Source organism: Eptatretus burgeri, chromosome 10, assembly GCF_056783735.1.
Source record: "Eptatretus burgeri isolate ZD-2024b chromosome 10, Ebu_testis_v1, whole genome shotgun sequence".
In the NCBI taxonomy this organism is placed as follows: domain Eukaryota; kingdom Metazoa; phylum Chordata; class Myxini; order Myxiniformes; family Myxinidae; genus Eptatretus; species Eptatretus burgeri.
The window spans coordinates 16,371,300-16,383,421 of record NC_140970.1 but is presented as its reverse complement, the minus strand read 5'-3'; the positions used below and the strand labels follow the sequence as shown (position 1 = coordinate 16,383,421).

General features: G+C 45.5%; 1 protein-coding gene across 3 annotated transcripts in view; it reads right to left on the bottom strand.

Moving 5' to 3' along the window:
- LAMTOR3 (late endosomal/lysosomal adaptor, MAPK and MTOR activator 3) overlaps positions 1-12,111 on the bottom strand; it is a 42,792-nt gene extending 30,681 nt beyond the window's left edge. Inside the window, exons 1-2 of one of the 3 annotated variants that reach the window (XM_085897148.1) lie at positions 11,531-12,111; positions 8,534-8,578 (exon numbers count right to left, since the gene is read on the bottom strand). In XM_085897148.1, the coding sequence (XP_085753274.1) occupies positions 8,534-8,578; positions 11,531-11,539 (54 nt within the window). In that variant the 5' untranslated portion in view covers positions 11,540-12,111. Of the gene's footprint in view, positions 1-8,533; positions 8,579-11,526 lie in introns of all 3 variants that reach the window. The other 2 variants (XM_085897150.1, XM_085897149.1) reach the window with 2 other exon arrangements.
- Positions 12,112-12,122: the final 11 nt, after the last annotated feature.

Genomic DNA, 12,122 nt, shown 5'->3' with positions numbered 1-12,122 from the left:
CAGAGGGTGGAGTCATCAGCAAAGAGGTAAAGAGGATTTTCCAGACAATCAGTCAGTGAGATCATTGATGAAAACCAGAACAACAACAGGCCAAGAACACTGCCTTGAGGAACTCCAGCCTGGACAGGAAGAGGGGATGAAAGAACTCCATTGAGGACCACACGTTGGTGGCGACAGGAGAGAAAGTCTACAAGCCATGAGTGGAGATGTCCTTGGATACAACAGTACGAGAGTTTGGTGAGTAGGGCAGGGTGCCAGACCGTATTGAAGGCACGTGTTATCTCCAAAGAGATGGCTCTGATTTCATGTCTGGCATTGAGGATCTCCATCTATTGTTGGGAGAGCAGAAGCAGCATATCCAGGGTTGAGTGACCTGATCTGAAACCAAATTGATGATCGGAAATAAAGCCATTGGAGAAGAGGTAGGATTTAATGTCTGAAGCGATTATGGATTCCATAACCTTGCTGATGATTGGGAGAAGGCTGATTGATCTGTGGTTGCAGGGATCTGTTTTTTTACCTTTTTTATGGAGCGGTAATGTTTGCTGATTTCCAAGCAGATGATAGATGACCTTGAGCAAATGAGAGGGTGAATAGAAGAGAGAGAGAGGGTGAACAAGAGCAGCAGAGCAGTTTTTTTAGATACGTGGGCTGATGCCATCTGGACCGGTTGCAGAATCTGAGTCAAGGTTTGACAGCAAACTCTCCACTTTGTCAGAAGAAAAGGACACAGAGTCCAGGGACAGTTGGGTGTGACTGGGTTCAGAAAGCAATCAAATTAAAGTGATAAACATTATCTGACCAACCACGAGAATGAGCTTTCAACCTTATCTCCCCCCTCTAAAACTTGGTGGCAGCTTGCGAAGTCGGTCTCTGGTGTATGCTCCCCTTCCATCTCTTCCCTCACTTCAAATGACACCACAGTCAACTGCTTGTGAGAAGGTCGAATGCCTCAATTCTGTGTTTGCTTCACATTCAAAAGGTTGTATCCCATTGTATATGTATGTGTGTGTGTATATGTATATATATATATATATATATATATATATATATATATATATATATATATATATATATATATATATATATTCATATATATATATATATATATATATATATATTCATAATACCCACCCTTCCAAGTCGTACCCAACTGTTCCTGGATTCTGTTTTTTTGAAAGTTTTTGGCAACCCTCAAATCTGACTCTGCAACTGGACCAGAAGGCATTAGCTCGTGTGGCCTAAAAGACTACTCTGCTGCTCCAGCACTTCCTGTCTGCCCTTATCACCCTGTCATTTACCCAAGGTCATCGTCCATCTGCTTGGAAATCAGCCAATATTGCATAAAAAGATGCAAAAACGGATCCTCTTAACAACAGACCAATTTGCTTACTTCCAATCACCAATAAGGTCATGTAATCCATCACCACAGTCAATATAAAATCATTCCTTTTCTCAAACAGCCTCATCTCAGATCATCAATTCGGATTCAGACCTGGTCACTCTACCTCAGACATCCTGCTCTCCCAACATGGATAGAGGCCCTCATTATTAGACATGAGATCAGAGAACCATCTCTCTGGACATATTGTTACGGATTTGGAAGCCTTTTGCACACAGACAGTCAGCAGTCCCAAAGTTTAGTTATTTCTTTAAGTATATGTATATAGTTAGAATCCATCCCCTGTGTCTAACGGGAATTTCATGTGTGCGCCGAGTTATTTTTTTAGTTAGAATTAACAACATACTCCTTCGCTCCTGCCACCATCAGCCTTCCTCACGTGTATGCATGCCGAGCATAGACGTGGGTGGGGCTTCCATCGCCTCAGATCGGAGCCCCGCTCCAAAAAAGGGCATGGAGTGTTTCCTCTGTCCAATGAGCCAAGGGCGAGCATCACACACGCGCCCCAGCCAATGAGAAGCCAGAACGCCCAGAAATAAGGGTGGTGAGCAGTCGGTCTGTGTGGCTTGGTCTTGATCGTGGTTCAAGCAGTCTTGGTCGTGGTTCAAGTGGTCTTGGTCTTGGTGGTCGCGCGGTCGGTCGAGAGAGAAGGGTTCGTGTCTGGGCTTGTCGCCATTGCTCCTGTTTTGCCCCACGTTTGGTGCCATATCCTCGTTGCCGAGTCTGGAGTCTCGGCTGCTCGCCATCCAAGCTCCCATGGACCACGGGTCTCACACGTGCAGTCGCGGGCCTAACCGCACGAGGCGGCCAGGTACCGACAGGACCCTGGTCCCCAGTTCGCCTTTCCCTCCTGGGCTGAGGGAGCGAAAAAAGACCCACGGGGTCCATTTCTTTTTGGGTGTGGGTGTGTGTGTGTGTGCCTGTGTGTGTGGCGCCAGTCTGTTAAGTAGAAATTGTTAAGTGCTTTTGCTCACTGTACATTGCCTGCATATTCGTGATAACTCTGCTCTGTGTCTCCCTCCATATTGTAAATAAATATCTGTTAAATGTTCCAGTTCGTTGCCTGTCGTTTCTACCAATGACCCAGCACGGTGCGGGCTTGAGAAATATTAAGGCCGTTTGGGCTGTAATTTGTCATTGGGACCGGCGCAGCTGTGGTAACTCCTGCGCGGTACGCCGGACCCGAGTCGGTACATGCAACTCGGTTCGGACAGAGTCGGCCGAGGGTGTGGCTTCCCCGGTAGCTAGACGGTGTGAGTACTTAGGTAAATTGGAATAGACAAGTGGACCCTACCTCACACCGGCGAAATATTGGCGACCATGGTCCTTTAAGTGGCCCGTCGACTCCGGAGTTATTCGGGGTGACAGCCTTTCAATTCCGGTGTTCGGTAGGAGACAGCCCAACTGCTCAGTCTGGCGTTCATCCTCACGACCGAACCCAGCACCAAAACAAATATCTCAAGCTTTTGTTGGTTTGGTATCCTGCCTTGCTGTGCAAACTGTCTGCCTATGGAATCCAAGGCCAGCTCCACTCTTTGCTAACTGACTTCCTCCACTCTCTGTTAAATGACTTCCTCCACTCTCGTAGCCAATGCATTGCTCTCAATGGGATTGTGGGGGGATGGCGGTGGATATTGTTAGGGTGATGGTTGATGAGGGATTGTGGTGGGATGGTAGAATGGGGGGAGGATGGTGGGGGGCATTGTGGGAGAATGTGGGGGGATGGTGGAGTGGGGGGTGAGATGGTGCTGGGTATTGTGGGGTTGTGGTTGAGGGAGCTTTGTCGTGGGAATGTTGGAGGGTGGGTGTGGGATGGTGGTGGGTATTGTGTGGGTGATGGTTGATGGGAACGTGATGCTGGGAGTGGAGAACAGAAGGGGGGGGGTTCCCACATCACTCACAGGTACCCTAAAAGTTTCAGCGTCCCAGGTGAAATCCTCTTGGAAGAGTAGATGACGATATGAGGGCGAATCAAAAAGTATCCGCAATGATTTTTTTTTAAACCGTGTTGTGTTGACTACATTGCTTATTGTACTTGCAAGTACAATCACAAACTGTCTGCACCATTGTGAAGCAGTTTTAACCTTGAGCAGTCAGTAGTTGTGTCATTGCAAGGGAGTTAACATGACCGCTCCGCTGTCCGTTTGCACCAAAGAAGAGTACTGTACTGTCCGCTGTCCGTGTACTGTCCGTGCAGTACACGAATTTTGTGAACTGAAGTTGAACCAGGGGCAGAAATCCATCGCAGACTTTCAGCACAATATGGGAACAGTGCTCCGCTGCAACGGAGTGTGTATGATTGGATTACCATGTTCAAAAATGGTCACACAAGTGTCACTGATGAACGATCTGGATGCCCATCCATGTCCACAACAGAAGAAAACATTTAATGAGTCCACGCCACGATTCTGAATTACCGATGGTCGAACACTGACGAAGAGGCACAACATCTGAACAGTCATGGTTCTGCACATAATCAACAACAGACTTGGCTTTCACAAAGTTTCCACAAGATGGGTTCCAAAACAACTCACAGAAGAGCACAAACACAACCGTCTGACAATCTGCCAAAGCCTTTTGAACCGCATTAGTCATGAAGGGAATTCCTTTTTTGAGACGCATTGTCAGGAGATGAGATATGGATCCACAATTACGAGACAGAGAGCAAACCCCAGAGTACGAAGTGAAAACATCTGACATCAGTCAAAAAGAAGTTCAAAAGTCAACCTTCGGCTGGAAAAATGATGTTCACACTTTTCTGGGACTCACAAGGCCCAATTCTGGAACACTATCAAGAGGGGGGCACAACGGTAAACAATGTCCATTATTGTGAAATGCTCCTGGACCAGTTGAAATCAGCGATGTGATGGAAACACCGAGGGCTACTGTCAAAAGGTGTTACATTGTTGTATGGCAATACCCGTACACACACTGCCACCAATACTGTGGAAACCCTGCGGAAATTGAACTTTGAGGTGTTGGAGCATCCTCTATACGGTCCTGACCTGGCCGCTTGGGACTTTCACCCTGTTTGGTCCACTCAAAGATGCTTTAAGAGGCCACCACTTTGCCAGTAAAAGAATCAGTGCATGTGTGGCTCATCACTCAGCCAAAAACATTTTTTTTTTCTGAGGGTGCACAGAAGCTTGTGAACCGATGGATGAAGTGTGTTGAAAAGGAGGGGGACAATATGGAAAAATTATGCTCTTGTACATGCTCTATTGTAGTTACATAATTTAAATAAAAATATATTGCAGATACTTTTTGACTAACCCTCATACATATATACTGTTGTGAATTCGCGCCCGCCGGCGTGCGATCGGCCGCTCGACTCGAATGGCGGCCGCCTCGTCCACCAGAACGGACAATTCTGTCGTGGCCCTCTCGGAACAACGCCGGGAGCTAGTCACGGGTGGGGGTTTAACCCCACCACGACCGTGCCAATTGCCCACCCGCGCAGGATAGGGTTGCTCGCCAAATTCGATCTACCTAAGTCCCTGCGCAGATGGTCGACCGGGCGATCGTACCTCGCCGCAGGCCGACTCCGGACACGAACTGCTTAAGCGGTCCGTTCCGTGCTATCGGGATAACAGAGCGGTGTTATCGTCGACCTGGATGGTTCAGATTAATTACCGGGCGTATTAAGCCCACTACGAACCGCTTACGTGAAGCAGGATGGAGATTCAATTAAAGAAAGGACGAAGCGAAACCGGAAAACAGTTCACACAATGCACATTTATTACGCGACATATGGAGAGCACACATATACAGCCAAACAGTAAAAATGCACATACAGCAATTAAAGCAAAAGCAACAATGCAGAGCTACAACCGAATAAGACCGACACACGGAAACACTGAAACAGTTCTACTTTACAAGACACGCCGCCACAAGATCCATACAAAAACCCCGAAAAGAAAATGGTGACTTCCCTTTGGGCCGTCGAGTCCCTCTCTCACGTCCATCGACGTGGTCGCGCCTGGTCGCGACTCCGTGCCTGGTCGCGACTCCGTGCCCTGGCGTGGTAGGCGAGTCCTCTCCGGAGTGCCTCGCGCCGGCACGTGTTGGCCGCTCGACGCCACTGACGGGGTTTCCAGCACTATCCCAGCACGGATAGAAGGGGGGGGAAACGTAATTGCTCGAGGTCGCGGTGTGTGGAATGGCAGACGCTCCGTCCTGCCAGCGGGATCTCGGGACCGCCCCACAGAAGACCAGGCCAGCGGCCACCACGAAGAGAAGAGCGAGCCGGAAGAGCGGAAGAGGACGAAGAGCAAGAGCACCACCACAGCGCTCCGCCCGTGTCCGACTTTAATAGCCCGGGGCTCCGCCCCATTTTTGGCTCCGCCTCCCCTCGAGCTTCTTGAAGAGGGCATGCCCTCACGCTCTCCCTCCACCCCACTCCGTCCGGGGGCCGAGGGAGTCAGTTTTTGCCTTGGAGCCAGAGCATTATTCCCCCAAAAAGAGGCCCCCACCTTTTCTCACCTTTGACCTGCATCGCTCTTCCGCCACTCCAAAGTGCGGGGAAGTCAGACGGAAAAAAGCAGGCGGGAAAAATCCACGCGCCATCGTTGTACCTTCTTCTTTCCCTCCTTGCGTTCGACGGTTTCCAACGCGGAAACCATCGTAGTGTGGACTGTGGAGGATGGCGTTCGTCAGCAGGGGTAGTGGCGAAGATGGTGTTGGTTGTTGTGAGGGTAATTGTAGCGCGGTTGGCGTTGTGACGTAGTTGGTGGTGGTTGTTGTTTGCGTGGAGGTTTGCGTTCGTCAGCGGGGGTAGTGGCGAAGATGGTAGTGGTTGTTGTGAGGATAATTGTAGCGTGGTTGGCGTTGTGGCGTAGTTGGTGGCGGTTGTTGTTTGCGGGGAGGTTTGTCGTTTGAAATAACAATAGAAAAAGAAAAACGGCTATCTCAAAGGATCACAGCCCGAATGAATCACATAAATTCCCTCTAGACAACGGATTTGGGCAAACTACACATGTACTTAAGAGATATCTCACCTACGGGACCTGAATGGTGGTTTGCGAATTTCCACATCCGTAACAATACTTTCTCTCCACTATAAATAGATGGTGGTTCATTGGATTTGTAAAAATTTGTGTTGATAATAGGTAATTAGTTTCAGGTGCTCTTGTAGTAACTACCGGGCAATGGCAACAGGCATTTGATTCACCGCTCAAATTGCTCGTGTACACGTGCCGGTAGCTGGGTAGAGATGGTGTTAGTTTTGAGTGACGGCTGTTTCTTCCGCTTAATTGTGGGGATGGCATCCTCTCTCAATTGTGGTGGCGAACCGCAAGATCGAGCCATCTCTGTTGTTTCATAACAGTGTTGTATAACATGTTCCGAGCACAAAAGCGAACACTTTCTCAGCCCGATCCACACTTGGGTATTTCGGATAAACATCGTCCAATTTCTGGCAAATTGAAGGTCTTTCGGCCATTGGTGTAGCAGGAAACAATCTCGGTTTGCATTACTATACAAACACCAAGGATGCATTGACGACATATTTGTGGAAAATCGAAAATTGTTCGCCGTTTGAGTTAAATCATACCGCAATGTAACCTCGAGACTGTACGGACACAACGGTCTACTTCCGAATGCGACATCACGGCTGATCTGAAGACAATTTCGACTTTTAATCGTAAATTTACCCTCTTTACAAGTCAGAAATCTGAAAAAAAAATCATATCTATTTTGCAGGGTATCAAGGGATAGATTTGTGTCGAGGTGGACTGAGCATTTGGGTTCCCTGTTAAGGATTGTTACCGAATCATGAACAGCCTCCAATTGTAGTTTGGTAAAATATTTCCTGGCATTACTTTCAAAATCTGTGGGGTTCAATGCTGTGTAATCTGTCAGGTTTCACGTCATCTTGCAGTTAGCTTAGGTCGTTTTACAAATGAGTGGCTTTCTAGGCCAATTTGGAAGGCCATAAGAGCTTCCTCAACCATTTCAATCGCACTCTTACCATCAGGTCAGGGTTCTGTGTGGGCCAGTCAAGTTCTTCCACACCGATCTCAACAAACCATTTCTGTATGGACCTCGCTTTGTGCACGGGGGCATTGTCATGTTGAAACAGGAAAGGGCCTTCTCCAAACTGTTGCCACAAAGTTGGAAGCACAGAAATCTCAAGAATGTCATTGTATGCTTTATCGTTAAGATTTCCCTTCACTGGAATGAAGGGTCCAGCCCGAGCCAGGAAAAAACACCCCCAGACCATTATTCCTCCTCCACAAAACTTTACAGTTGGGTACTATGCATTCAGGCAGGTAGCATTCTCCAGGAATCCGCCAAACCCAGATTCGTCCGTTGGACTGCCAGATGTTCAACACTCCTGAGAACGCGTTTCTACTGCACTGCAGTCCAATGTCGGTGAGCTTTACACCACTCCAGCCGATACTTGGCATTGCACATGGTGATCTTTGGCTTGTGTGCAACTGCTCGGCCATGGAAGCCCATTTCATGAAGCTCTCGACAAACAGTGCTTGTGCTGACATTTCTTCCAGAAACAGTTTGGAACTCGGTAGTGAGTGTTGCAACTGACGACAGACGATTTTTTGCGCTACGCACTTCAGCACTCGGCAGTCCCGTTCTGTGAGCTTGTGTAGCCTACCACTTCGCGGCTGTGCTGTTATTGCTCCTAGACGTTTCCACTTCACAATAATAACAGAACTTGCAGTTGACTGGGGTAGCTCGAGCAAGGCAGAAATTTGACGAACTGACTTGTTGGAAATGCGGTATCCTATGACGGTGCCATGTTGAAAGTCACCGAGCTCTTCAGTACGGCTCATTCTACTGCCAATGTTTGTCTATGCAGACTGCATGGCTGTGTGCTAGATTTTATACACCTGCCAGCAATGGGTGCGGCTGAAATAGCTGAAACCACGAATTAAAAGGGGTGTCCACATACTTTTGGCTATGTAGTGCATATACACAAAATTAAATACCCAGGAATAAGTTGGACACCACCTAGAATGACATAAAAGTACTGTACAAACAATGACAACTGAGGTCCATCAACAGCAGCAAAGTATACCACCACAGTCTGCAATATCCCCATCACAATCAAGACACCAACATTAGTTAAAGGAACAATGAAGTTAGGCAAGTTGCAAGTACAACTTTGCATACCGTAGAATGAAGGACCAACCCAGTGTAGCTGCAATGCAAGACTACCTGCAACGCTAAGCAATAAAAAGCCAGATGTTTTCACCTGAACCCAAGAATCCTAATATTAATTTGCGATTGGTCACTGTCTTTGACACCAATACAATTATTTATTATGGGCCCTTGGCGTCAAAAAGCTACATATAATGGAACAAACAGCTTCAAATGGAGCACCTCGCAACCATTAGAGCATTTAAATTGCATCATATGAGGCTATAAATGGGAGTTGTCGCTCCCAGCTTGCCGGCTTGATGATAAAAGACGCCATTTGCATTTTTGCCTTCTCCATCCCTACCCCATTTCAAAACCCGTGCAGGCACAGGCAACTTGCTAGTGGATGCAAACAATCAAACAACTAATGGAAGACGCTGACTCAATTAGTATCACGATGATAAACGATATAGAGTAGTCCAGCATGCTGAGCTGTTCTCAAGTATATTCAGCAAGTGTGTGGCCCACCATCTAAAATAAACTCCTGAGTTTCCCATCATCACAGTTGTAACCATAAAGTCAATTGATTCAGTTCACACCACCTGATATTAAGAAATGGGTGACTGCACTGAATACAACAAAGGACGCAGATCCCAACATCCGAGCTATAATGTAAGAAAGACCTGTGCTCCATGTTAAAACCAACCCAGGTATGTTCTGTGCACAAATGAAGAATATCGGATCCTGCCAAAGATCGTTCCTGACCCTTTAAAACCTCTCCATCATCTACAAGGTATATTTCATTAATGCAATGGAATACTCAAGGCTAACCTGGATGGGAGTACTTGAAACAACATAGGAAGCTCGACTTATCCAGGAGAAAGTTGATCGCACAATTGGCTGACCAACATCTTAAACCAAGTTCCACCCCATGTCAACAATCTTTGGCTACAGAGTGTATGTCGACAGAATGCCCAGAACTCATCGCTCTCCCTGCTCCAATAACTTTTTCTAGTCACAAGACCTACAGTTCTCTACCGAGGGTTATGGTGTTCTGACGAAGTGTACCTTCCATTTGACTGGTGATGTCAAACAGAGCCGTATTTGCCGAGACATTGGGAAAGGTTATGGGCAACATGTGCAAACGGATCTGTGCTACATTTAATCAAACTGGCCATCACCTTGAATAAATCCTTGCATGGAACAAGGCTTTAAATTTTCTTCTACATTGCTACCAGATTTATGTTTGGATCAGACATATTCATGTACCATGCTCTATAGACTTTCCAGAGCGTCGGTTGACAAGGGTTACAATCCAAGACAGATCGCCATTTCGACAGTGTCATACATAGTTCATAGTTGTTGAAAAATGCGTAAAAATCATGGCATTTCATTTGAAAAACCCTGCATTTCAAAACAGAAAAACGAAAAAGTGATTACAGGGTATTCACATGCAATTTTGAGTGTCATTTTCTCAAATGAGTCATGTGACCGGCACTTTTTCTACCATTTTTTTTTCAACTGAGAGAATCAACTTTCATAACTTGCACTTTTGAAACATGACATTGGTTTTCCATTTAAGATACTGAAGATATATAATATCACCAATTTTCTTAAATTGACAAACATCAATCGAATCAACTTCATCAAATAATGCAGGCAAGACAAGCATGATGCAACGTTTAATACAGGCATGCTGAAATGTAAAAGTAACACCTCCTATATTTTTACTCCAAAATGGGATAAGGATATTTGAATGAAGCTAAAACAGATACCAACATCAATATTTATTCCACCATGGTGCATGTTTCCTTCTAAAAATAATCACCACTGCTGTCCACCCATTTCTGCAAACGTTCTAGTTTGGTGCATTGTCATACTGGAGGAGAACCATCTGCATATCAGAACTAACTCTCTGAATCTGTGCCTTCAGTTTCTTTTTAGAGTTTCAATGTGGCACTCAGAGTTAATGGTGGTACCTTTTGGCATGAATTACGATGAGACTATCCCCGACACATCTCCTCCAGCATGACAACGCACGGCCTCAAACGAGTGCATTGATGACTGAAAGAATTTGGCACCTCGGTTTCATCACCCTACAGCACCCGCCATACAACCCCGACTTGGCTCCGTCAGATTTTCATCTCTTGCCGAAACTTAAGGAACATATTCGTGGAGAACATTTTTCTTCCGATGATCATGTCAAGGCAGCTGTGAAGCGCTAGTCAAGTCAGCAGGACACACAGTTATATCGTGACGGCATTACAAAACTACTTGGACATTGGCAGAAATGTGTGAACTGCAATGGTGATAATGTTGAGAAGTAAATACGCACCCATGGTAGAATAAAGATCGATGTTAGTATCTGTCTTTGTTTCATTTGAATATCCTTACCGATTTGAGTTTAAATGTATGAGGCATTACTTTTCAGAACAAGCAGTCAACCACGTACAATAAAATCGAATTTTATTTTGTAAACAATTATTATATCTAAAATGACAGTCTCGGTTTCACCGTCTCACAGCATGTCTATTCCCCACTGTTTTGTGCTTCCCTCTCCCGTCCCTCTTTCTCCTGCTCCCCTTGTTATACGTTCTGTGTGTTAGCTCTTACACGAGCCTTGACATTGTATAATAAAATTTTTTTAAAGAAAAAAAAAAAGTGTCGTCCTGACATTTCCGGCAAGATCCTTACACTGTTTATTTATACCAAGATAAAATTTTACGTTAGATCAATGTCATCTCTTTGAGGTACATGTTCTTAAACTGGTATCATTGTTGCAAATGCAAATGCATAAACCAAGGCAAAACTGGTTTCCAACAAGGATACAGTGTGAGTAAATGCACTTGAACTTGTGCAATTCAACAATCATCATTCTGTTAATGTTGCACAAGAGCTCCAATTGTCAAACAATTTCTATTTTGTAAGCAGTATTGGACAAGTCGAGCTGTGGCAAAAGTTCAGAAAACAAAAACAGTCCAAAGAAACCCCAAAAAATGCATATCCTTGAGCCTCATGAAACTTACGTACATCTGCCATTTTGTTTTCGTTAATGAAGCAACTCCTGTAAATGAAAAGGTAAAAACAATCTCAGTGGGATAACAGTCATGAACATAAGCTGCAAAGTCATTTGTAAAATAAATGGCACCTTCTCGAATCTAGACTTTCTACATTTCAAATGCTCTGAAATGTGCAGATTGGAAAGGTGGGAACTACTGTTACCATCTTGACCCGACATAGCCAGTTCAGATCATAACCATCTTGGATCAATTTTGATTCAGCGGTTGATTTGAGATGGTTATGGCCTGAGCTGCTTATCGTCTGATATTTATATCAATCATGAACCACAACAAGATGTCTACAATGGCGAAACTAAACAGGGGTGAAGGTCCACTCACTGCAAAATCAAACTAGAAGGGCACTCGGTAGAGCGCATACCTCCGTCATGCAATGCCTGATCCAGTAGAACATGTCAGGCCCAATAAATATATCGTTTTCAGCCCCATCTATCAATGGTGAAGAATCACTTAAGAAATTAAATAAATCTCGTGTCCGGATCCGGATCTTCACCAAAATCTAATCAATTTGTCATGATCACACACCCAACCTGTCCACCAAGTTT